The sequence below is a fragment of the Manacus vitellinus genome, unplaced genomic scaffold (genome assembly GCF_001715985.3).
Source record: "Manacus vitellinus isolate BGI_N305 unplaced genomic scaffold, ASM171598v3 scaffold_26_pilon, whole genome shotgun sequence".
Lineage (NCBI taxonomy): Eukaryota > Metazoa > Chordata > Aves > Passeriformes > Pipridae > Manacus > Manacus vitellinus.
The window spans coordinates 8,010,677-8,036,849 of record NW_021939960.1 but is presented as its reverse complement, the minus strand read 5'-3'; the positions used below and the strand labels follow the sequence as shown (position 1 = coordinate 8,036,849).

Sequence of the window (26,173 nt, the reverse complement as noted above, 5' to 3'; positions counted from 1 at the left end):
AGGAGCTCCAGGAGAAGGCTCTGCCAGCAGCTGGATCCCAGTGCAGGGGAATGGAGCTGCCTTCCCTGTGCTGCCCAGCTGCTCATGGGGGCTCCCGGAATGGTTTTGAACCATCTTGAAGTCAGGTCAGGACTTGGTGGGTGCTGGTGCTCCCCTGCCTGGAATCACCCGTGGGGCTTTGGGGGCCACCCTGGTTTGAAAGGAGTGAGCCAGTGGCTGTAGGCAGGGATTGCTGCTCCTGCACTGGCATCCACATGGCCAGGAGCAGACACAGAGGGAGGCAGCTCAGTTCATCCCTTACCCCATGGCCTGCACTGGGGCTGGTAACTCTTCAGACCGTTTATCTTTAGGATTAGTCACTTCATTGTAGGAAAGACTGATTGCGACAAGTGTGTCTTGTACTCGTGTTTTATTTAGGAAGCTCAGCTTGGAAAATTAAAAAAAAAAAAGCTATATTTTTGTGCTCCCTTCATAAATTACTGACACATCCAGCGCTGACAGGCCCTGTGTGCTGCCTGGGGATTCATTATCGTCACTTTTGGGGCTGTAACTGTCTTTTCCTCTAGTCAGGAGTGTGAGGGGCGACGTGTTAATGATGCTTTCAGGGATGCCAAACTCACCCCTGGGCTGTGCTCACTGGCGCACAGAGGCACAGATCGGGGTGGGAATCGAAGAGGTTCCTAATTAGGTATTTTTAATACTTGGAGCCTTCTCTCTCATGAACAGCAACTTGCACGTGGCAGCTGCTGTGTCACCGACTGTGACAGCTTTGGCACTAATGTGCGGCCGAGCTTCCAGCAGCTTCTCCTGAGGAACAGGTGGGATTTGCTGGCCACTTTCCTCCCTTTTCTCCCTGGGGAGCTGACACGAGCCCTGGTCCTTCCCCATCCTCACAGACAGCCGTGCCAGGGTGCAGATGAAGCTCTGGTGCCTCCCTGCTCCCCGCTGCGCTTCCACATGTGCTTCCCCATGAGCAGCCACGGGGCCGGTGGGGGCCGGCGCTGCCCATCCCGCTCTGGAGAAGGCATCTCATGGGCTGACGAACCTGAGATTGACCCTGATGTTTCACCATTCTCAGGTTAGACAGTCCTCGAGGTGCCCCTCGCCGAGGCAGCCGCCAAACCCCCAGCCATGTGCCTTGTGCCCTGCACTGTGTGCTTGCCCAGACCTTCCAATCTCTGAGGGATTTAGAGGAGACAGCAGAGAAGCAGCCCCTTGACTCTGGTTTTATGGTGGTGTTATCTGTGGGACCTACCCAATCCTCCTCATATCGCCCCGCATGCTCCCATGGAATCATGGAACCACAGAACCCTTTGGGTTGGAAAAGCCCTTTAAGATCACTGAGTTCAACCATTCCCCCAGCACTACCAAGCCCACCACTAAACCACATCCTAAAGTGCCACATCCACACTTTTAAATCCCTCTAGGGATGGTGATCCCACCACTGCTCTGGGCAGGTCCAGCCCTCTTGCAGTGTTGGACGACTGCTTTGGTGAAGAAATGTCTGTAATATCCAAGCTAAACCTTGGCAAGTGCAATTTAGGGCTGTTTCTTCTCGTCCTGTCACTTTTTTCCCTGGAGAAGACACTGACCCCCACCTGGCTACAACCTCCTTTCAGGGAGTTGTATGGAAAAATGAGTGTTAAAAGCTCATCAATCAAAATGAGTGCACTAAGTAGAAAATCAAAAGGAAAGGTTTTCCCAGTTCATCACTGACAAGCTACATGCAAGGAGTGAGCCAGCCTGGAAAGCTGTCAGCAAAAGACACAGAGGAAGGAAAACTGTGATCCATTTTCAGTCCCTTTCTAGATTTCTTGCTTCATTTGGGTCCTAACACCCACGTGTGTGGTGTACACTGAGCCAGATGCAGCTCTGGGTAACCCCCACAGTGCCAAGACTATTCAACGGAGTGACTCTGGATTTTCCTGGGAGCAAAGGGAAGAAAAATCTTTCTGGCAGGAGCACGAGTTTTGTGTGACTACAGCCCAGCTTTACCTTCTCCAATACCTCCGCTGGAAATCTGAGTGGCTTTGGGGAATTTTAAGCTTTGTATTATGGGCTTGGAAAGATGAAAAAGAAGAGGAAAAACCCAAATAGAATTAGTTTCTCAGAGCAAGGTGAAATTTTAGTGAGTTTGGGACAGAAAATAAGGTAGTGGCAGAATCCTCCCAACTGGCCCCAAGCAAACAGTGGAAAGTACTCTCCAAAATTATCGGGAATCATTTGAAGAAGGAGAAAAAGAAGGTTCAGGGCAGCGCCTGCCTTACCTGCGAACCCAGAACCAGCTCCCCTGCTCTGCTGCCAGCCTTGGTGCCTCTGGCTCACTCTGATCCCGCTGCCACCCCCCTGCTGGCTTTTATGGCCTTCCTTGTCACCCTGCTGAGCTGAGCTGGGCCACAGCGAGCTGCCACGCTCTCTGTTGGCTTCCTGTTTGCTCATCGAGTGACTGTGGTAAAATTTCCATTACACGCTGGACAGGCAGGGCGGCAGAGAGAAGTGAGGCAAAGAAAGAAACCCCAACACTACTCTGTGTTTTAGTGGTTCTCTTGACTCATTTGAAAATGAGAAAGTGCTGTTAGATGGAGAGGGAGGTGAGGAGGGATGCCCTGGGTGTGGGAGCTGCAGACCATCCTCCAATGCCCAGTCCGGCTGCTCTGGCTTCCCTCTCCCTATCCCTGAGGGGTGGAGAGGTCCTGCTCCTCAGTTCAACAAGAAGACTCTCCTTCCCACCCCACCCATCAAAAAAGTGTTTTCTAAATGCTGCTTCTCTGAACGCACTTACAAGGCAAAGCTCCATCCTGTCCTGACCAGGAGCTGTGGAGTTGTCTGCATCCCATTCCACCCTAAAGCCACTCCAGCTCAGACAGCAGATCCTCCAGTGTGGCCAAGCCCAGCAAGAGAGCAGATCTGGAGGGGAGCCATTTATTTTTATCTTTCGTTATCCTTGGTGTGTGCAGAAGAGTCATTTTGGCTGTAGAACAGAGGAGAGCGAAGAAAAAGGTGGAAAACTGCCTGCTGTGAAAAATACGGGTGCTGTCAAAGGATCCAGGTCCATCTGAAGTGATGTCTCTTGGTCTGGAGGGGCACAACCCCATGGAAGAGGGTTAGAATGAGATGAGCTTAAAGGTCCCTTCCAACCCAAACCATTTTCAGATTTTGTGATTCAACAAATGTTAACTGGAAATTTGTTGTCATGGGGAGGGGCACCTTCTACTAGACCAGGTTGCCCTGAGCCCTGTCCAACCTGGCCTTGAACACTTCCAGGGATGGGACAGCCACAGCTTCTCTAGGTGACCTGTGTCAGTGCCTCATCACCCTCACAGGGAAGAAGGTCTTCCCCATATCCCACCTAACCCTGCCCTCTGTCAGTTTGGAGCTATTCTCACTTCTCCTGTCACTCCAGGCCCTTGTCCAAAGGCACTGACGTCCAATAAAGTCTTTTAAATGTCTTGGGTGTTTATAAATGCCTCTTTGGTGAGTGAGCTTGGCCAAGGATCTCTCTAAGCAGCAGACAGTATGAAGGTGCTGCTGAAAAATTTTCCAGTAGCACCAGGTAAACACGTTTGTGTGTAGCGTGTTGGATATATCAGCTTGCATGATCACTGTGCATGACACTCCTCATACAACAGCTTCAAAATACCCCGTTTTCCATCCCTGTTTCAATATTGACTTTTGAAAACCTGCCTCTGTGAGCAGAGCAGAGTGTTTGATGCCAACAGCCATTCTTTGCAACGTCTTCTTGTCCATAATACATGGAAATTCTGCATTATTTTAACAATTGGCTAAGATTGTTTCCTACAGAGCTGTGGGCTGGAGATGCCAGGTCCAGAGAGCTGCAGCATGTTGCTCACGCAAACTCAGGTCAAGGAGGTGGCCTTGACCCCACAGCCCACTCCTGCAATGAATTGCCGAGTTCTCGGATGAGTATTGGGGTGAGCACCCAGGTTTCAGCCCACAAGTTTTGCCTCTTTCTGCCCAAATGAGAAACAAGCAGGTAACAAGTTCAAAAGGAAAATGAGTCGTTTCTTCTGACCCATTGATCCCTGGGCTTCTTTCCAGCCCCACCAAGCCCACAAGTGGAGCAGCTGCCAGCACTGAAGCTCCTTGTACGGTTACCTCGGGCAAGGAGAGATTTCATCTGTTTCAGAGAAAACTCAGCCCATCTGCTGCAGAAAGAGAAAACAGAACCCGAAAGTCCTCTTCTCAGGTGTTCCTGCCTCGAAATGACTGTGGTTGCTCTTTGATGGTCAAGCAGACATTGTTCGCCTTTTTTGTCTGTTGGTTTTTTGTTGTTTGTTTTTTTTTTTTTTTTTTTTTTTTTTTTTTTTTTTTTTTTTTTGTTGTTGGTTTTTTTTTTTAACTGCTTGGATCTATTTTTGGTGATGAGGGGATGGTGCTCAAGAGGCTCTGCCATGGGTCAGACCAGTCAGGGTTTGGGTCACTCCGCATGCCAGGCAGGAAATCAAGCACAGGCAGTCCTGGTGCTGTCGAGAGTGGGGGTCCTGGTGGGGGATGTGGGACCCCAATGATGGCAGGGGGTTGCTGAGAGTGGGGGTCCTAGGTAGGACCCTAATGATGGTTGGGAGCTGCAGGTGCTGCTGAGAGCAGGGATTCTGCCATGGGAGGTGGGACCCCAGTGATGGCAGGGGGATGCATCTGAGCCCATGGTATCCTTGCGATAGCAATAAATCAAATACTTTCGGGCTTTATTTTTTTTTTCGGGCTGCTTTAATTGGACAGATGGAAGCATGGGTTGCAATGAGAAAAAAGGGATTTTTTTTCTTTTTTTTTCCAGCCCCTTTCCCAAGTGTCCCCATGTTATGAAGGAGGCAGTGGGGAGGGTGACCATGGTGTCCCTGTGTGCCACATGCTCCTGGCTGGGCTGGTCACCAGCAGGTGGGATCTGGAGCGGTGTATGTCTGTCCTGGTCAGGGTCTGTGGAGTGCTGGGCTTGGCTGGGCTCAAAACCCACCACGTTTGCCCTTTTTTCCACTTAAATCATAGCGTGACCCTTGCGAGGCAGTTTGGGCTGATGAGGAGCTGCATCCCCCACCCTGCTGTGGCACAGCCTCACGGCCTGTACTTCTCAGAACATCTTAGATCAATATCTTGGAAAAAAAAAAAAAAGAGCGCTTTTTGTTCTGTTTCACCGCCCCAGCCCGTGGCCGGCATGGCCGGGGGTGGAACACTGCCTCCAGCTGAGGGGGCAGCGAGGCACAGGTGGAGAGAGAGAGGGAGGGAGGGAGGGAGCCGCCCACCACCCACACAGTTTCCGACGTGGTGTTTGCTACCAGCAGTTTGTTGTGAACAAAATAAATTCGGTCTGTTAGCGCCGGTAATGGTGGGGTGAGGGAGAGGAACATGGCGGGCTGACAGGGAGGGCGACGGATCCAAGATGGCGTCATGGCGTGAGGGCAAGGGCGGCGGCGAGGCGGCCACCTGGGGTGGAAGCCACCGGCCACAGCATTTCCTGATGAATCAGCCACAGCTGCTTCGAGCAGGGCAGGAAGGGAGGGATGGCTCCACGTTTTCCAGTGGCAGGAGCAGCCCTTGGGGCAGGAGGGGAGGGAAGGTGCCGTGTTTGCCAGTGGCAGTGACAGTAAGTGACATGTGGCTCCCTCATTCCTGGAAGTGTTCAAGGCCAGGTTGGATGTGGCTTGGAACAACCTGGTCTAGTGGAAGGTGTCCCTTCCTATGGCAGGGGGTTGGAATGAGATGAGCTTTAAGGTCCCTTCCAACCCAAACTATTTTGGGATTCCATGATCTACACCCCAAGAGTGGACTCTGGGGACAAACCGAGCTCTACACCCACACATGCTCCTGTCTCCCTGAAGGACACCCACGGTTCTGCTCAAACAAGGTCTGCTGGAGCTTTATGCACAAAGGATGACAGTGGCATTCATTCATGGCACTGAGCATGGTCTAGGAAGATGCCACCAGGCTCCTCCAGCACCAAGCTCCTGCACTGGCAGTTGCAGCCCAGAGGAAGGACTCTGGGTCCAGATATGTTCCTCCATGGACATGGTGACATTGTGTCACCATGTGCCTTGTCCCACCACTGCTCACTTGCTGACCCAGCCAAAACCACCCCATGCCTGCCTGTCCTCCCGTGTTTGTGCTCACGAGCTCTCCTTCCACCCACACAAGGACCTATTTTTAGAAGGCATTAATCAAGTGTCAGTGCTGGCTCTGAGTGTGGCTTTTAGCTGGGGGCTCCTTCTTTCACCAAGTGCAGGCAGGAACTCGGGTGTGTGTTTTCTTTTAAATCTAGTTGAGAATTTACAGAATGTGCCGCAGAACAGTGGCGGTTATTTCAGGCTCATCACACCCAAGCCCACACTGAGTGATCACCAGGTGACTCTCCATTTTGGTGAGGGCCTGGCAGACCATCTCCCTCCCAGATCCGAGGTGCCAGCAGAACCTGGCTGCCTTCCCTGATCCCTCAGAAGCCAGCTCTGGGCCTGGGATGCTCAGATGAGAATTAGGTTTCCTCCTCTTGGCACATTTATCTCCTGCACAAAGATATTGCATGGGTACTTTGAATCCTGCAGGAAAGAAAAATGCGCTGGAGGGGTCATAGCCTCCTCAGGTTGAACCCCCCTCACGGGGCTGGTCTGCTCCCCTTCCACCAGGGTCACCCAGCTCTGCTCAGAGAGTCCTGGGACCAATACGTGACCTGCTCCTCACCACATCTTGAGCAGCTCTGATTCAGCAAGAGCTGGGCTTGGGGTGAGCTTGTTTCACTTCAGTTGCTGAACTCAAACAGGGACTTGGTGCTTCTTCAGCTGGAGTGTGATGTGATCCAAGCTGAACTTCACAGAATCTCCTAAATTGGAAGGGACTCACAAGGATTATTGAGTCCAGACTCCTGACCCTGCACAGGACAGCCCCAACAATTCCACCATGTGCCTGAGACCGTTGTCCAAATGCTTCCTGAGCTCTGGTAGACTTGGTGCCATGACCTGTTCTAGTGCCTGACCACCCTCTGGGGGAAGAACTGTTTCCTAATATCCAGCCTTCAGTCTCCTTGCAGACAGTAGGAATTCCCTCTCTTCCGCCACCAAGTCTTTCCTTGGATCAGGAGCGTGGTATTCTCGACCTCCCACCACTCCTCATGGCATCTTCCTCTCTCAGGACAGTAGTTCCAGAGGGACACAAATCCTACTGGGGGCCCATGGGAATTTACAAAGAATGGCTCCGTTCAAGAAAACCAGAGAAAAAATTTATTATTGTCCTTTATAAAATATCTCCAATAAGTTATATAGGCAAATATTTAAATTAAAATAAATTAACTCTGCTCTATGCTGGGACACACGACTGTCCATAAAGTCAAACTAGGATTTATGTTTCTTTGAAAAAATACGCCCTAGATCTCCGATGTAAGGTTTGAAAAAAATATCTATGCTTGGTGAGAGGAAGGAGAATTCTGCACTGGACAGAGGGGTTAAGGTGCGGTGCTGAAGCTGCCTGGTGCCAGTGGCACCTCCACATCCAGCTAAGTGCTAAGAGCGTCCTCATCGTCGCTCCAGTCGGGAGGAGCGTCTGTCCCAAAGTACCGATCGCCAAAATTCCCTGTGGGGAGAGAGAGAGTCAGAGGGCAGCATTGCAGGAGCCCTGGGACCCATCCTCCTGCCTGTCCTCATCCCAGCAGGCAAGGGGACAGAAGCAGGTTTATCTGACAGCTTGAACAGCACGGAAACTTGAGTGGCAGCAAAACTGGAGCAGCCTGGAGGCTGGTTTAGCAGCCGGTAGAAGGGTGTCTCCTGGCACAGCAGAGGTGAGGACAGAAGAACACGCTGAGCTTGTTTTGGGTGAACTTGTAGAAGGTGGCAACTTAGGGAAGGAGGTGGGCACAGGGCTGTTCTAGCTGTCCCAGCCAGACTTCTCCATCTGGGGCGGGAGGAGGCTCATGCTATGTGGTATGGCACCCGATGCTTAAAAGGGAATAGCTGCTTGGCAGCTCTCAGAGCCAGCATGTCAATCCCACCTATGTGGCAGCAGGGCCCAGGAGGGGCAGTGGGTCCACAGGTAAAATAAGGCCAGACCTAAACTGACAACCAGGGCTTCACCTCTCCCCACCAGAAGCACCAAAAATCCTCCCGCCACAGGTTATTCCTACTCAGATACTCACCAATGCCAGGGATTATCCGGAAAAGGTCATTCACCTTCTTGTCCACAGCTGTGGTGATGATCTTCACCCGGGGGAACGCATAGGCAACCGAGTGGACACCCATCTCTGCCATAAGCAGGGAGAGGAGGAAGATCTTGTCCTCTGGGACATCATGATCCTACAGGAAATGCACAGGGACAGCTCAGGGTCAGAGTCACCCCAGCCTGTACCGTGTGCCCTGACACCATCCTTCCCACGGAGGAGCCAGTTCCAGACACAGCACCTCAGTTGGTGCTTTGCAGGTTGTTCTGGAGCCAGCCACCCACCCACCCCCCGCATACCAGCAGCACCCGCACTGCCATCATGGCTGCGGCGCCCGTGGAGACCGTGCAGTCCATCAGGATGACGTGGTCTTCGCTGATATCCTTCGGCAGACGCAGGTAGTGGAGCTGGGTAGAGGATGAGAGAGCAGCTTAGAGGCTGCAGGTGAATGGAGCAACCCGAGCACTTCTCTCGCTCCCTCATTCATCTCTATCCCTGGGACCCAGGCTGTCAGCTCGGAGCCAGCGCAAACACTCGGGCAGCAAAGCAGCCCCTGTGTGCACAAGCCTGCTGGCAAAGCCCACCTGAGCAGCTTTCAAAGCACTCAACCCTTGCCAAGATGGACTCCAGGATCACTGAAGAGCTCTCAGAAAACACCTGAGTCACCCAGCATGTGCAGGTTAACACCAGATGTCCTGGGCAGCCCCAGGCTCTACCTCTGGCTCGCCCGTGTTGCAGTTGGTCTGGATGAGGATGGTGCCGATGCGGACGTCCTTGCACACCGCGCGCAGCGCCGGCTCCATGGTCTCTCCCGCGCGCAGGATGGACACCCCAGTGATCTGCAGCACACAGCCAGGGTGGTCACACGGTGTAGGAGCTGCCACCACCCCCACCCCACATGGCACTGGGTCTTGGCAGCAGGGGACTCTAATGGGTAACCCCAAAGCACATCCCTTCCAAGAGGGTGTGCCGCTCCCAGCCCAGGCGGCCCCCCTTTTGGAGGGCACGAGTGGCACAGTGATGATGGCACTCTTGGTCACTGACATGCCTGACCCAATGGTCCAGGGTGTCACACTCATGACAGCAGGCACCAAACCCAGCCTGATGGCAGCCAGGGGGGTCCTTCCCTGTACCCACAGGGCTTCCAGTGAACCGCCATAGGGCAGGTCTCAGTAGTGCTTTGGCTTCCACTTACCTGCTTCCCGCTGTATGTCCTCCCTTCATAATCGTGTCCTTGAGGGGTCTGGACTGTGCAACTCTACAAAAACCACGTGAGAAGTGTTACCAGCAGCTCTGACACAGCTCTCAGAGGAGCCCTGAAGTCACCCAGCCATGGGCTGGGCTGGACCCTTGGACACCAAGGTAGGACAAAGAGCTGTCACCCATGGTCACACTATCACTGCACAGCTTCAGGGAGCCCTGGTGCTTTTTAATCCAGAGGAAAGGGCTGATCTATGGGGAAGGTTGGAGGAGCACTACCAGGACTGTCCTGGCTCCCCAGCAGTTTTGGGTTAGAAACTAGAGAGGAAACCCAGCATCTATAGCCCTGAACCCACCTGGAATGGGAGCAGGGAGAGCGCGTGCTCAATCAGCAACCGCATCAGCCTCTTGGAGTAGAAAATGAACTCGTCTCTGCTGGTCTCTTTGTTTCTAGAGGGAAGGGAAAGGTAGCATCAGCTGTGGACCAAAGTGTGCCCCTGGAGATGCTGGCAGAGTTCAGAGGCAGCCCCTGCTCCTCTCTGGCTCATTTGCACCATCTGAGCCTGGAACCGTGGTGTTGGTTTTAAGGTAAAAAGCATAAAATTGTTGGCAAGACCACTGAGCACTAACTGCACAGCTCCTCGATGCAGGGGCCACCACCCCTGCCTTGTGTCTCCAGGCTGTGAGGACAGGCAGAAGTAGGACTGGGGAGCCCAAAGACAACCAAGCCCACCCCAGTGGCAGCTGAGCCCCATCCCACCCTGGGAGCCATGGTAGGGGCTTTACCTGATGATGGTGTGCATGCCCCTCACCTGAGGGGTGCTCTTCAGCACACTGAGGGTCTGAGGAAGGGGGTGGCACTGGTGGGCAGAGGCCAGGGCGGCCCTGAAAACCAAACACACGGTCAGAAGGTCTGGGGAAGGCTGCCCGAAGGCTGGAGCACAGCACACGGCCAGAGCCATCCTCCCAGATGTCATCTCACACTGCAAACGCACACCAAGCCCATCCAGCTGAGCCGAGCGAGCAGCCAGCCGTGCCTGGTCCCCTGCCATGGCAAAGGGACCTGCTCCCATGAATGGGGAGCACTGGAGTAAGTGGGACCTCGCAGCCCAAGGACCTGCTGGGCAGCTGACCCGTGGTTGATAGAATAGTTTGAGTTGGAAGGGACTTTAAAGATCATCTCGTTCCAGCCCCCTGCCATGGGCAGGAACACTTTCCACTAGAACAGGTTTCTCCAAGCCCTGTCCAACCTGGCCTTGAACACTTCCAGGTATGGGGCAGCCACAGCTTCTCTGAAGGTGGTTGGCCCATCTTGATTTTCACTGGTTGGGAAGAAAGTGGAAAATAACCTCAAAACCTTTTCCTGTTCTGGAGTCTTATTTGGTGATGGATCCTGGACTCGTGGGGTGAGGAGGGGCTCTTGTAGTTGTCTCTGTCCTACAAGGGCCAGGTGTTGCACTGGAACGTGCTGGAACGTGACCGTTTTAGAGAGTACCTTGCCCATTCCAAATTGGGAACAGCTTCAAGACTTTATAGTTGGACAGGAATGGTTCTGTGTGACTCATTCCACATAACAAACAGGGCTGGGAGCTATTCTTGGATCAAGGGAACACCATTCCTGGAGAAGCGCACAATGGAGCCCCATTAGTCACCTCTCCCTGTGAGAGCAGCAGTAACGAGAGGAAGGACACATTTGGCTTCCACAAGGCTGGGCAGGATGGACAAGCAACTTTGTCTGGGAGGAGGGCTGGGGTCCGAAAGCCACACGTCAGATCACACACGTGCCAGCAGCTGCATCCCAGTCAGAGAGATGTTGGGGAGGTGGAGAAGAGAGCAAACGGAAGCACCACATGATTAAGATTTGAAATCAAGCAGAAACCTGGATTAATGGCACAGAGAGGCACGCAAGCAGAGAGGAGGACAGAGAAGATGGGTAGGCATGGAGGAGGGCAGAGCTAGGCAACTTGAGGCCTCCATCCACAAAGCCATCTCTTGGTCTTGGCCAACCAACACCAAACGAGACATTCCCGAGGCCTGTGGGTACTTAAGGGCTCCTTCTTGCTTTTGCCAGCTCCAGTCCTGTGTAGCAGCCAGGAGCCCCCATGCAGGGAGTGCTCCGGAGAGCCAGGACAGCTGGCAGCCATGTGGGGAGCATGGATGGGTTGTGGTCCCATCGTGGGCTCACCTGCTGCCTGCAGAGCCCATCACTGGTTTGGGACAAGCAGCCCTCAAGGCCCCGGGCCTGCTGTCAGTGAAGCGAGCTCACCCCATTAGTCACTGCCCCGCGGATTTGCTGCTGTCAGAGCCACTCTCACGCCAGGGCTGTGCTGCCAGCAGCACCCACAGCTCTGCCCCCACAGTCCTCCCTTCCCTCCTCCTGCCAGACCTGGTCTGGGAACAGATCCTGGGGGAAAAGCCCTGCCTAAACCCCTCCTGCCCCCCAGGGTGCCCACACGGTGGGTGAGGGCATGAGCCCTGCTTTGGGCAGATGGTGCCTGCACAGGGGCTGCCTGTTTGCCTGCTTTAGGGGGGCAGAGATGGGACCCCCAACACAGAGCCACATACCTGTTCATGGCCCCCGCTGGGTTTGCCCAGGTGACCCAGGGGCACAGGAATGAGCTTGCCACTGGCACCTCTCCCCTCCATCACTGCCAGGTCTATGTACCAGCATTCTGCCATGCCAGTGGGATGGGCAGCCCCTTTCTTGCCCTGGTGTGAGCCCGGCTCCTGCTCCCTGCTGCAGATACCAGTGAGTGCTCCAAGCTCCGTGAGCGGTGGGAACACCGCCCCTGAACTCTGAGCTGTCAACAGGCCCCCAGGAAATGCTGTCAGCATTCTGTCACCGAGTTTTCTGCACCTTCCTGTGACACCCACGCAGTGCAGGGACAGGGAGGTCTGGATGCCATCCTGCTTGAAAGCCAGTCAGTGCTGTGGGGGGTCCCTATAGTACTTTCTGGGGGAACAGGTCCCATTTTTGGGATAAAGCTGCTCTCTCAAGTGCCTCCACCCCTGTTTGGTCCACACAGCCCCAGCAAAGCAGGACCCTATGAGCTGTCTGCCCCAAGACCCCCAGCCCGGGTTAGTGAGGCGGCTCACCCTGCACAGCCCTTGCCCACTCCCCGCCATTAGTGTCACAACCAAAACACTGCCATAAAGCGTTTGTCTCCTCACATATCCCAGCGCAGCTTCCTCTGGTCACCCGGTGGGAGGGATGTTCAGGGGAGACAAGACAGGAGACACGAGAGTTTAAGGGGAGAGGGACAAACAGGACATGGAACAGAGGAGAAAGCACTCTCATTAGTCAAAGGGGGAAAAAATCCCCTAATTGATCAACGACTCTTGGACCTGCCTGGTGCCCAGGCCATCACCATGCAGAACCAGTGCTCCTCCCTTCGTGACCAAGTCATGCCACTGCTGCTCTTCACAGCACCGGCTCCACTGCTCCCAGAAATATGGTAGGACACTGTCCCACTTTTGTCCTGGGTAATACCACACTGCAACAGAGGCCCTTGGAGCCTGGAGGGGCATAGAACCATAGAATCCTAGAATGGTTTGGGTGGGAAGGGACCTTAAAGATAATCTTGTTCCACCCTCCCTGCCATGAGCAGGTCCACTAGACCAGGCTGCTCCAAGCCCCATCCAGCCTGGCCTTGAACATTTCCAGGGCTCATGCCCAGCCCTCACTCAGGGCTCCGCTGCAATCCCAGAGCAAGTGCAGGCACTCAAAACCAAAAACCTCTGTCCAACCTGCAAAACCTTCATCCAACCTGCCCTGCTCCCAGGTAAACTGCTTGTGGGCTCACAGGGGTGTCCCCCTCCTGCATGCTGAAGAGATTATCTGCTCAAGCCTTGGAGAGCCTGGAAAGCCAAGAGCACTGGGAACATGGGGAGAAACCCATCTCTGAACTGAACATCACTGCCCGCTGGGAAGATCTTCCTTCCCCCGGGCTCACCTGGACCTGCCCTGGGCTCACCATGCCTGGAGAAGGGCTGCAGGCTGAGGGGAGAGCTCAGTCCCTCTGGCAGCCACCCCACCACCCATGCCACCCCCTGCTCATCCCAGGAGGGAAGGAGGGAGCATTGATGCCTCCTGTCCCTTCCTGCCAGGCAGGACTGTGACGGAACATCCAGACGAGCAGCCATGAGCACGTCAAGAAAATGTCTTATTTTGGAAACAATTTTTCCCCCTCAGAACAAAAGCTTTAAAGGGGAAAAAAAAAAACCCCGGAAAGAAAAAGAAAGAAAGAGAGAGAGAGAAAGGGGTGACCATCTCCCAGGAAGGCTTCAGGGAACATCCTCAGCTCTTTGTGGAACATGCTATCGAGCAGGAAGCAGACAAGAGACATCCAGCTACAAAGGAGCTGATGCAGTCAAGGCATTTCAAACACGTACACGGCTGCCTTTCAGTGCTGACATTTCAAACAAGGGCTATTAAACTGCGCCACGGGTTGATATTTAAAGACACAATTGGCAAAGGGCACGCCAAGCTGATTGGGACCTTGGGGGTGGGGAATATTGATTGGCGAGGGGAATCGGCTGGAAAGAGTGCTGGATCTGGGAACAGGGCTGGATGCTGAGAGTGTGGCAGGAGGGATGGAGAACAAGCTGGTCTGGGAGCACTGTGCCTTGGAGGGCATGGGCTGGCTGCTCCAAATCCTGCTACCAGGCAGCAGGAGAAACACCCACCTGGGCATGGATAGAATGGGAGTGCTGGTATGGAATTACCTCTCCAGCACATGCACAGTTCCACAGGGGAAGTTGGACAAGAAATACCCCAGCAGCAAGGATGCTAAGGTCTGACCTGTATTCTGAGGGAATAACTGGGAAGGCAATGAAGCTCCTCAGCAGCCAGTGGTTATAGGATGAAAACAAGCCTTGTAGGTCCAAGGAAGCCACCACTTTCTTTAAACTCACCAGAATTCACCCATCTGATGGGGGAAAGGCACTCCCTGCCCGTCCCAGCCAGCCCCTCGGTCAGAAAAGGCATCCCTGGAGCACAGCCTCCAGAAGCACCTCGGACTGGGGCCAGATCTGAGCATCCAGGTTTTATCCTCCCAGCACAAAGCCCTCCCTGCGTCCCCACCGCCAGCAAACAGTGGTGACATCAGAACAACAACCGTGACATTTAGAAGAAGTCATTCCAGACAAGAGGATGGGGAATTGTTTGTGATGAAAAGCCCATATTCGCCAGGCACATCTCGCTCGTTGTGTCTCTCCATCCACCTGGTTCCTCTTGCAGAGCCACAGAGGGGCTGGGGGAAACAGCAGTGGCAGTAAAGCACTGAGGCTCCAGCAGTGGAACATATTTGGGCTTTTGCAGGAAATTTTTTCCAGATTTTACGTCAAAGGCATAAATGGAAACCACGAGCCTCAAACGGAACATAAAACTGGCTGTGGCTGTCATGATCACAGAGCTGTTTCTGGAGGTCAGGGTTACCTTTCCAAACTTGCTTTCATAAAACTATTAATACTCTATGGATATATTAAATACCTGATTTTTAAGGTGCAGAAAAAGATCACCTGTACTGAGTGCCCCTTTCCCTGGAGAGAAAGGAAATTTTATTTGTGCATATGTGTGTGTATATATATATATATATATATATATAAAATTTTATTTGTGTATATACATATAATTTTATATGTATATATACACACACATATACACCTCCCCACACACACATTAGTGCCTTTGCTAATGTTATTCCTGCCATATTTTAAAGTAACAGATTTCTCTCCATACTAAACAGCATCTTCCCACCTGGACCTCCAGACACAGAGGGAAGCTTAGGTGTCTGTATGGAAATGTCAGGCCCCAGGGTGTTACACAAGCAAAGAGAAATAAAATAAAACATCCACTTGCCCTAGTCCAGAAATGACTGGCTGAAGCAGAAATAAGTAAGGCAGGGCCTCTTGCCTGTTCATCTCAGGTATTTTAAAAGCACATTGTATGCCAAAGGTAAATTTTAGGGCTACTTGAGTTATGCATCTCCATACAATGATGGAGATCTAAATGGAAACCCATTTGCAGTAATGCATTCCCTCTGCTTCCTACAAAAATACCTGAAAGCCTTAATGGAAGGAAGAGAGCCAAAGTCCAATCTGGAGGCACATGCTGAAGAGGTTAAGTAAATCAACATATATGTCATAATGTCTACCTGCAGACACCTAGAAATCAGAAATCCTGCTGGAGTTGGGCAGCAGGATTTTCTCAGTCCTCCAGCAGTGGCTGTACAGCCTCTGGATGCAGTGGGAAAGGGGGTATCTCTGGTGATGTGAAGCTGCTACGCTCCTTTGGGTGCCATCAGGCACAGCACTTGTGTGTGGTGAGGGGTCCAGGGCTCCCACCACCCTCAAGATCACAGAATGATTTGGGTTGGAAGGAACCTTAAAGCTCATCTCATTCCAACCCTCAGACCTTCCACTAGTCCAGGTTGCTCCAAGCCCTGTCCAACCTGGCCTTGGACACTTCCAGGGATGGGGCATCCACAGCTTCTCTGGGCAACCCGTGCCAGCACCTCACTACCCTCACAGGGAAGAATTTCTTCCTAATATCCAATCTAAGTCTCTCTTCCTTTAGTTTACAATGGTTCCCCCTTGTCCTATCACCATCTGCCCGAGTAAAATGTCACTCTCCACCAATTTTTTTATTTATTTTTAAGATGCTTTGGCTAATCTAATAATTTATGTATAATGATGTTTAATCATCAGGGATGGAGAGTTGCTCTGAAAATCGTTCATCTTAGAGGATGAAGAGAAATAAAAGAGCATCTCAGGGTGCAAAGCCTCCCCTCTCGCAGAGACTGGGGGTCCCCAGCTACAAACCTGGCCCTGCCCCAGCTTCAGGGATCTGTGCTCCAGCTGGTGGTACATCCCTGGGGAGCAGCCCTGTCCCTGCCATCCCAAAGCCAAGGACAAGGTGGCCTTTTGTCACCTTTGAGTGTGACAAGGCCGTGTGCTACACGAGCTGTCAGTCCCGCTGCAGGTCAGGGTGAGGCCAAGCAGTGCCTGGCATTGGAAATGCCTCGGCTGCACAGACAGGACAGAGTGAGGGCTCTTACCTGACACTGAGTTCACGCTGCGGCAGCAACACAAAGACACAATGCAACCGGTATTAAGCATTGTCAACACCAGGGTCGTTTCAAGACAAAAAAAAAGGAAAAATAGGAATATTTTCCTGCATTCATATGTAGCCTTTTACCCCTCTTCCCCTCCCCAAGTCTGCGAAAGCCTCCCCCAAGCCAACCCTTTGTCTGGCTCGCAGTGGAACCCACGGGAGCTGCTGGGTTTGCCATGATATTCCTCGGCTGGATCTCAGGGGCTGGGGGAAAACAGACATTCCCCTCCCCTGGACTGTGCCCCATGGTTGGGTGCGCTCCTCAGCCCGGTGGTAGCACCAATGCCAGGGCTCTGATCCTTCCTCCTGTGACCAACCACATTCCCAACCTCCTAGAGCTTAATGCTGTGAATCCAGGCAGTCAGGTGCTCCAGGAGGGGGAACTTGCCAAGACACCTTTGCTCAAGAGTGGTCCCTCCTGAGCAGGCGTGGGAAGCAGGATGCTGTGGTGTGCCGGCTCCCATCCCAAGGCCAAGCAGCTCCTGCCACCTGAGACCTCCAAAAGACTTGAAGGAATCAAGCCCTTTACTTTGAGGCGCATCCATCTCCAGGTCACGGTTCTTCCACCTCCCAGGAGATCGCTCTGAGCATCTCCATGACTGAAATATCACTAAAGCTACAGCTGTGGGGTGGGAGGAGGCTGTGCTGCTCGGTGACAGCAACACACAATGGCATCAGCTGATCACAGGGTCACAAACCACCAGTCAGGACTGGCCTGGGACAAGGGAGAAGACTTGTTAAAGCCAGTGGTGGGGAAGTGATGGAGCATGTGTCTGGATCAAGGCTCAAACACTGATAAGACTTTGGGTTTTGAAATCCAGGGCCACAGAAGTGGAAAAGTGGACTCCTGACTGGAAAGACTTGTGCAGCAGCATCTGCACAGAGGGGAAGAGGAGAAGCCCAAGAGCTGAAGGAGTGGAGGGTTTGGGGTGATGCTGCCCCTGGAGGGCTGCAGGCAAGGGGGCACATCTCTTGGATGACAGAAGGATGGTTGATTTGTCCCCTGATGATGTGCTCTCCCAGGCAGGGAAGGAATTTGCTGCTGGACGCAGCTGGCAGAGGAGCCATGACTAATCAGAACACAGGGACAAGGCAGTTTCCTTCACTGGAGTGAGGCAGAGGGTTGGGAGGAGCTCACAGGGACTCCCACACCTGGAGCACAAAGGAAGCCAGGTCATTCCCACCTGGGCACCCAGAGCACAGCTCCCAGCAATGCCACCGCTGCCAGCCAAGGCTGTGAACCTTCCTCACCACCCAGCATCCCTTACCTCTTCCAGCTGGCTGTGGACGTGCTGAACAATCAGGTCGATGGCCACGGTGTTTCCACTCCCTGGAGTGAACCAAAAGCAAAAGAATTATAGAATCACAGAATTGTGAAGGTTGGAAAAGCTCCCTAAGATCATCAAGTCCAATCGCTCCCTCAGCACTGCCAAGCCCACCATTAAATTATGTCCCCGAGTGCCAAAACTACACATCTTTTAAATCCCTCCAGGGATAGTGACTCCACCACTGCCCTGGGAAGCCTGTGCCAGGGCTTAACAGCACTTTTGGTGAAGAAATTCTCCCTGATACCCAATCTGAAACTCCTCTGGTTCAACTTGAGGCCCTTTCCTTTTGTCAATTAATACCAGAAAAAGGAGTCACCTTGGTCAGGACCAATTTTCTTCCACGTTTCTTCCTCAAATTCCCCACTGTGCTCAAAACCACACTGTACCCCTGCTTCCCCAAAGAACCCTTTCCTAGCAAAGCAGGAGACATTCCTGCTTTTATTAAACCCTTATTCAATAATCTGTTACTGGATATCTACAAGTCACCTCCAGCTCTTCAATTGCTGTGCTGCCAGGACGTGGCAGGGCAGGAGGCTGGCTGAGGGAAAAGCCCAGACTTTCCCCATGGAACCTGTGTTTGACCAGTGTTTGGAGACACTTGGCTGGAGGGACCTTTGCTTTGGCATGGGACAGCCACTCTGCCCTCGCCAGCTGGAGGGGGGTGGACTGGCCAGCAGAGCTGAGGGCAGAGGGACGGGGTCTCTGAGGGACTGCCTGTCAGGCCAGCCCTGGGCAGGTACCTCGGGGGACGACGATGTCTGCGAGGCGCATGGTGGGCTGGATGTACTGGTCGAAGGCGGGCTTGACAAACTTGTTGTACTGTTTGATGACACCCTCGATGTCCCGGCCGCGCTCGCTGATGTCCCTGCGCAGGCGGCGCACCAGGCGGATGTCCGAGTCTGTGTCCACGAAGATCTTCAGATCCAGCAGCTGAAGTGGGAAGGGAGGGAACAAACCCCACTGGGCCAGGTGTGTGACTCAACCCACCTTCCCCCCGTGCTCAGCACAGCTCCCATTTAACAGTGCCTGGCTCTGCTCCAGCTTTGGAGGAGCTTTTCCTTGGAAGCTGGCTGGTGCTCCAGTGAGTCCCTTGCTGCCACCTGCCCGTTACTCTTGTGCCCTCTGAGACCTGTCCTGCTCCAAACCCTGTCCCCGCTACTGACCAGCTCCAACACCTGGTTGGATCTTATTTAGGAGCAAGGAGACAGAAGGAGTTACTGCCCACAACACTGACCAACAGGGTCCACCCAGGAGCACTGGCTTCTTAATCATAGAATCCTGGGATGGTTTAGGTTGGAAGGAACTTTAAAGATCATCTCATTCCAAGCCCCTTCTATAGGCAGGGAATTAACACTGGAAAGGAGCAAAGCACAGAAGGGCAGTGCATGACTCTGCCCTTACTTGCAAGAGGCAGGAGCAGGGATGCTGAGGAAAGTTTCCTGGGGGATTCACTCAGCTGTCCACTGGAGGTCATCCTTGCTCCAGAAAAGTGCAACCCAAGCACTTGTTTGGCAGGGGAGAGAACTTTTTAGACAGCGCTTGGCTGAGTCTGTGCATGGCTCACTGTCTGATGGAGCATTTGTCAGGGCTGTGAAGAAGCTCTGAGGGCTGGGGCACCTCTGCTATGGAGACAGGCTGAGAGCTGGGGCTGTTCAGTCTGGAGAAGAGAAGGCTCTGAGGAGACCTTAGAGCTCTTTTCAGTACCTAAAGAGGGTCCAAGAGAGCTGGAGAGGGACTTGGACAAGGGCCTGGAGTGACAGGACAAGGGGGAATGGCTTCAAACTGACAGAAGGCAGGGTTACATTAGAGATTAGGAGGAAATTCTTCTCTGTGAGGGTGGTGAGGTGCTGACACAGGTTACCCAGAGAAGCTGTGACTGCCTCATGCTCGGAAGTGTTCAAGGCCAGGTTGGATGGGGCTTGGATCAACTTGGTCTAGTGAAAGGTGTCCCTGCCTATGGCAGGGGGGTGGAACTGTATGTTCTTTGAATGTTCCTTCCAATCTAAACCATTCTGTGATGTGTCCAAATAATTCCCAAGAAAGCCTGAACCGCTGGATGAGTCCGTGTTAGGAACACCAGGTTTGTGCACTAGAAGTTCAGCAGAGTTTGCCTCTGGCTATGCAAGCTGCAGCAGTGTGGAGGTGAGCTATTTCTAGTTGTATTTATGCATCAGCACTGCCAGGAACCAGGTCACCACTCAGCACAGCTCCTGGTTCCTGGGCACAAATGGCTGAGATCGAGGTATTTACTGAAACATTTGACCTCTGCCAGGGCTCTTCCCCTGCTGCTGCAGAGTCAAAGCCTATTTCTCCTGCACAGGGAAGTTCTACAGCAGCTGGTATAACCTGGAAAGGAAGGTCACCTCCCTCCTGCTGGACCTCAGGAGAAACTATCTTCCCACCATCTCCTGCCAGAACTGCTTAGAAATCCTTCCTCACCTTCAGGAGCTCCTTGTCTGCGAATGCCATGATGCCTTCAAAGATAATCACATTGGCGCCATACAGGGTTTTCTGTGGAGTCAAAATGGATGTGGTTAAGCACAGAACAGATGTTCAGAGATGCCTCGTCCCAGGGAACCTCTCTGGGTTGAGAGTGACTGCGACAGCTCACCCAAAAACGCTCCCTGAGCCAGGCACAGGGCAGAGGGCAACAGCACAGATCTGACTGCAAAGGGCAGGGGTTGGAGGGGTGCAGTTGGCTCCCTCTCCCCTGCCTTGGCCGTCCCCCACCTTGTCCCACCCCCCTCAGTGTCCCATACCCATTCCTTCTTGCGGCTGTGGGTGGTAAAGTCATAGATGGGGATCTTGACACTCTTGCCTTGCTTCAGCTTCTTGAGGGTGGCGATGATGAGGTCAAAGTCAAAGGCGTCGGGGTGGTCAAAGTTGAAGTCATTGCTGGCTGCCTGCTCCTGCTGCTGCTTGGTCAGCACCTGCCACAGAGCAGAGCTTAGGGCACGTGGTCGTGCACTTCCCTCCCCAGTGCTGTGCCCAGTCACCTCTTCCCTTGAACGCTTCCAGAGATGGGGCAGCTACAGTTTCTCTGGGCAACCTGTGTCAGGGCCCCACTACCCAAGGGTTATGCCAAGGGCCATGGCAGCCTGAGGAGCCTGGCCAGGGCCATGTGCAGCCTCACCTTGTAGAAGGAGTCCATGGACAGCAGAACCACCCATGGGACATCAAGAGCCTCAATGATCATGGTGGCCACTGTGGTCTTCCCAGAGGCGCTGCCTCCTCCCAGGCCTGCCAGGGAAAAGGGAATGGAGTCATCAACCCCGGGCACAGCCTTTCCCACCACAGGCTGGAGCCCAGGTCCTGCACTGTTGCACTAAGCTGGAGGAACCTTCAAAGAGGGAAATCATAGGCACTCCAAGAGATTATCCTTAAAAAAATCAAGTGGCATGTACTGGAACTGCCAGCAACATGCCCAGCAAAAGCTGGGAAACCCTTCACTAGATGGTTGTGTAACACGGTGAGAGCTGGCATGGGAACCAGCCCAGACTAAATCCCTGGGAACTCGTGCCAGCCCAGGCAACAGGAGTTGAGGGAACAACAAAGACTCCGGTCTGCTACAATCCACCAGCCCCTCTGCACACTCTTGGTTTCAGCCCACACAGTCAATACTGGGCTAACCAAGGGGACTCTCCCTGCTCCTGTTCGGGCTGGAGCCAACCTCAAAATTCCAAGGAGGCGATATGGCAGGAATCCCCCCACGATCTCCTGGAGACCCACAGGGCAGGTGTCAGCGATGCTGCCTGGGCAGTGCAGAGGTGTCCTACCTATGACGAAGGCCTCCTTGGACTGTGTCCCGTGCTCGTTGTACCACGGTGGCCGGCCTGCTGTGTAGATGGTCCTCTTGCTGGTCCGCAGCAGTGGGGGCTCAGACTTGCACTGGCTGGTGGTCCGCTTCCGGGGGGGCTTGGTGGAGCCCACCGTGGGATACAGCCGGTCCAGGGATTCAGCACTGCTGTTACTGGGGACGGCGAGAGGAAGGAGCGCAGTTACTGGGAGCAGGGAAGGACACGCGTTCCCGGTGTGCGGGAGCAGGGTCCTGAGGGGATCCCACAGCACATGGATGAAGGATGCAATGGAAGAGGGGGAGAGGCAGCCACAGCCCTGCTGCATCACTACCAGCACCCACACCTCTGTGACCCCGGGCCATGGCCAACCCTGAGGAACTCTTACACAGGAGCAGTTTTAACGTGGAACAGGCTCAATGCAAACCTTCCTCCCTAAAGTCCTGCTGCCTGGGGAAGGTCTGTGTGAAATAAACCACCCACTGAGCTCTCAAAACACAGAGGGGTGTGTTACAGAGGACAACAACCCATTCTGATGTGCCAAGGGACCTTTCTTGGGGATAGAAGTCAAACACACGGGCTACAGCTAAACTGCCCTCATCCCCTCCACCCCCAGTTCCATTCCTCTCCCCACTCTGAGCACTGCACTCCAACTCAAGCTCTAGTTCTCCCACTCCTTTGTCCTGAAGCCCCTGGGGACAAGCCTGTGAGCTGGGCAGAGCCAGGCAGTGGGACTGCCAAGATGTTGGCATCAGCTTTGCCTTGGGAGCTGGGTGAGCTCTGAGCTCACCTGGAGCCCTGGAGCAGGCTCCTCTCCCTTATCTACCCTCCCACCACAGCCCCGCAGCCCCGGGGAGGGAGAGGAACAACACACCCTCCTGAGCCCTTTCCAGCTTGGCAGCGGGAGAGCAGTGGCTGGGAAATGATAAGTGGCCTCTGGCCAGGAGATAAGCTACAGCCACTGCCCAGCCAGCATGGGCACGGGGAGGATTATTTATACCAGTGCCCTCTCTTCCCTGCTTGTGCTCCGCCACCTCAGAGGGATGTCTGTTCCCTGGGAGAAGGTGCAAAGGGTTCCTCCCTGCTCAGGTTGCTCTTCTCCTCAGCCATGACTGGGCTGGAAGGGAAACCAAGAGATCTGGGCACCAATGGCTCCAAACCAGCACTATTTGGTACAGCCCAGCCGAGCCAGGAGGGCTTTGCTGCTGCTCTATTATGGTTTGCTTTTGAAAGGGCTTAAACTGCAGGGCTTTACAGATTTTGGGTCGATTTTAAGCTGTTTTGGTATGAAGGTTAATTCCCTTCCCTCCCTGAGCCCCTTTTAGAACAATTTTAGATAAAGATCAAAATTTCAGACTGGTCATCTGTGCGTGAAGTGACACAGCAAACCTGCTGGGCACAGTGGGGATCGCCCTGGCAAACCCCCTGGGCACGGCAGGACCCCCCCAGGAAACCATCCCTACCTCCTGCACTGGCACATCCCTGCAGAGTGGGCAAGGAGACAGGGATTTGCCTGACTTTGCTGAACTCCTGCTAACAAAAGGCAGGCTGCAGCTCCTGCCCCTGCACCAAGACCTCTCCCACCGATGCCTACCTGAAGGTGTGCACCCACAGAGTGTCCCACAAGAGCCTCAAGCCATCAATACCCCATCCCCTGCCAGAGGCCATCAGCACACACAGCCAGCTCCAAGTGGGTTCTAGCTCAACCAGGAGCCAGGAACACCCCAACTATCACTTTTAAAAAGCGACCTCAGGAAGTGAGACCCATCAGGAAACCTTCTGGGGTGTCTACCAAAATGGTTCTGTCCACCAGGAGCAGCAAACCCAGATGGGATATATGGGTCTCCTCTCCCAGTGGTGCTATTGCCAGAGTGGGGCTGACAAGCAGCCGGCGGTGCTGGTGCATGAACAAAGTCACTTTGGCTTGATAAGAGCAGAGATGACAAACCCACAGTTGTTTACCAGAAAAATAAAGCGGTTCCTTTCATCCGCATCCTGGTCCCTCTCCTGGGACTGCTCTGCCAGAGCTCTGCCACTGGCGCTGCGCCGTGGGCTGCTCGGCTGGTTTTCCTCTGGGAATGCACGTCGGTCTCCATGCGACAGGCGAGCCTGTCGGGATGCTCTGCTCCTTGGGGTCACACACTGACAAGTTTTGCTGTGCCTGCTCACAGATCCTGACCTAGGCCATCATTCCCAAAGTGACTCTGAGTTGGGCAAAGCTCTGTTTTTCAGAGCAAGGCTCACCTCTGCTACCGGTGCCTCTGACCAGCATCGACATCATCCAGCTCCTGGCAGGGACAGGGAGCTTTGGACCCTGATGGCTGTGGCAGTGCCCAGAATTACAGGCAATGGCCACAGCTCCATCCTGTTTTCCCAAGTGTCACCCCTCCCCTCTGCTCTCCTGGGTGCCCACAGCACACCAGGGTGTTGGCACAGAGGGGACATTCCTGTGGGATGCAGGGACATGCACCCTTGGGAGAGGAACAGAGCCCCTCACACACACCTGGGGCTGCTCTGGGATGCAGCACTTTAATCCTGTTCCAAGAGTTGGTGCTTTGCCTCATCTCATCCAAATATTTCTGGGCTTTCACCAAAATTCTACACATTTCTATCGATAACATCTACACTGTTGGTGCCTGTACAAGAGGCAGATATTCTACACCTCTCAAATCCACGTTTCCCATGATTTATGTGGGAGAAGGAGGGCTGTGGGGCGGGCTGCGGGGCTGTCCCAGAGCTCTCCAAAGGTCATGCCTTTTCTCCTAATGTTACACTTCAAGATTTGTAGATGTTTTTCACTTCTGCCTTTGCCAGAAAGGGGTTCTTCCCAGTTCCAAAGGGATGGCTGATCCAAGCCATCTCTGCTGGCCGTTCTTCCCTATCCCCTTTTAAAATTTCCTGTAGCAGTGATGAAGCCCCCACAATGTCCTGACCTGCAGAGCCCTGAGAGAATGGGACCCTGTTTAGAGCTGGAGTCCATGCCATTCCTTGTCCCACATGGACCCTCTTCAGTGCTGTGGATTGCTGGGGTTCAGCAGCTCAGTACCACAGCCAGGCAAATAGGAAAGGAAACATTACTCTGGCTTGGTAACCCCTCTCCTGTCAAGCCTACCTGGAAGGCCTCTCCACAGGCTGTCCCCAGCTTTTGGGGATGCTCTGCCTTCCCTGCAGCTGGTGCATCCTCATTGGAGCCTCCTCGAGGAAGCCTGGTGGAGGCGGTCTGCTCCCCACAAGGGCTCTCCAGCCCTGCTGCTGTGCCAGCACTAATGAAGGAAGCATTTTGCTCCTGCTTAGTCCAAGCATGGATTTACTGAGGTGTGAGAGGCACCTCTCTCCTTCCCCACTGTGCTCCCATCCCCAGCCCTGTGCCCTGTGCTCAGCTCTCTGCATTCCGCTGCCTTCAGAGAGCCCTGACCACCCTGGATCCCTGGTGGGCCAGGTTGAGAAAGGCAGCAGGTCCCAGCAGCGCCTACAGCAGCAAGGAAAGATGGCACAGCCCCAAACCTGAACTTGGCAGTGGACAGGAGAGCACGTCCTGGGCTCTGCACCCAGTAAACAACCCACCGACTGAGCTCCCAGCCCTCAGGACCCCCCAGCAGCCCCCTGAGCCTGCTGAGGCTCCCAGCTGGCCACAGCCATGTCCCACGGGAAACTGATCTTTTCCAGGCTGCTGCCTGCGCTCTCATAACCCTCAGTCATCACGAAGATGGGAACTGGAGCTGGGAGACTGGGACTGCGGCCACTGAGGGTTCGCTCCAGCAAGCAAACAGGTGAAAACCAGTAAAATGCACTCAAAAATGAGGCAAAACTCACCCGCCATCCGGCCCGAGGGCCCAGCAGCCTGAGATGCGGACGCTGGAGAAGGCTGGGGGGCTGCTCATCTCCCCCCACCGCTGAGCTGGGGGTGGTCCTGGACAGAGGGTGTCACTCCCTGTCCCTGCCTGCACCTCGGCTCCTGTCCCCAATCTCTGGCACTACCAGGGTGGGAAGGCAGCCGGGCGAGCCTCGGGGCTCGGAGCCATGCACGGAGCGACCCCCCCGGCACTGGGACTGCGGGGTCCCGAGAGGCCGGGCTGACACAGACCCCCGGCAGATCCAGGGGGCTGGAAGATGGAGGCAGGAGAAGCGAGCAGAGCCGGGGGAGTGTCTGCGTCTGGGAGCTGCGCAGCGGTCAGCAGCATAAGAGGATAGCTTAACCTCCAGATTACGTTCATTACCTGATATTAATAGCACTGGCTTGATTAAAAAAAAAGCGGGGGGGTCGGGGATGAAGTGACACCTCCCCTCACCGCCCCCAGCACACGCAATAAACACCAGCCCCCGGCGCCTCTGCTCCTGGGGCGCCTCTGCTCCCCAGGACCGGGGGTGTCTGACCGCCCTGGACGAGGGGGTTCAGCAGGGAGGGCACCTGGTGAGTGACATTCACATCCACGGGCACTGGTGAGTCCCCGTGGGCTCCTGACACTGGCGGGGAGGGGTCTGCAGGGGGGCAGGAGGGGATGGCCCCAGGGCAGGGATGGAGGGGGTACCCAGACAGCACCCCACGTGCAGCTGGTGGAGCAGCTGGGGCTCAGGGCCAGGGGGC

At 54.1% G+C, this 26,173-nt stretch overlaps 1 protein-coding gene across 2 annotated transcripts; it reads right to left on the bottom strand.

Moving 5' to 3' along the window:
* Positions 1-7,200: 7,200 nt before the first annotated feature.
* Positions 7,201-25,599, bottom strand: UCKL1 (uridine-cytidine kinase 1 like 1). Of its 2 annotated transcripts, none has more exons than XM_008924399.3 (15): positions 25,402-25,599; positions 21,571-21,764; positions 20,928-21,034; positions 20,554-20,724; positions 20,234-20,305; positions 18,535-18,724; positions 17,735-17,796; positions 16,411-16,427; positions 10,139-10,237; positions 9,709-9,802; positions 9,348-9,410; positions 8,869-8,991; positions 8,452-8,559; positions 8,132-8,288; positions 7,201-7,572 (listed from the first exon to the last, which is right to left on the bottom strand). In XM_008924399.3, exons 1-15 carry the CDS (start codon positions 25,467-25,469, stop codon positions 7,496-7,498), a joined length of 1,602 nt encoding a protein of 533 aa, XP_008922647.1. In that variant the 5' UTR covers positions 25,470-25,599; the 3' UTR covers positions 7,201-7,495. The 2 variants fall into 2 exon arrangements, with proteins under 2 accessions (XP_008922647.1, XP_017929446.1); XM_018073957.2 differs by lacking the exon at positions 16,411-16,427 and adding an exon at positions 12,524-12,543.
* Between the last annotated feature and the right edge of the window lie 574 nt (positions 25,600-26,173).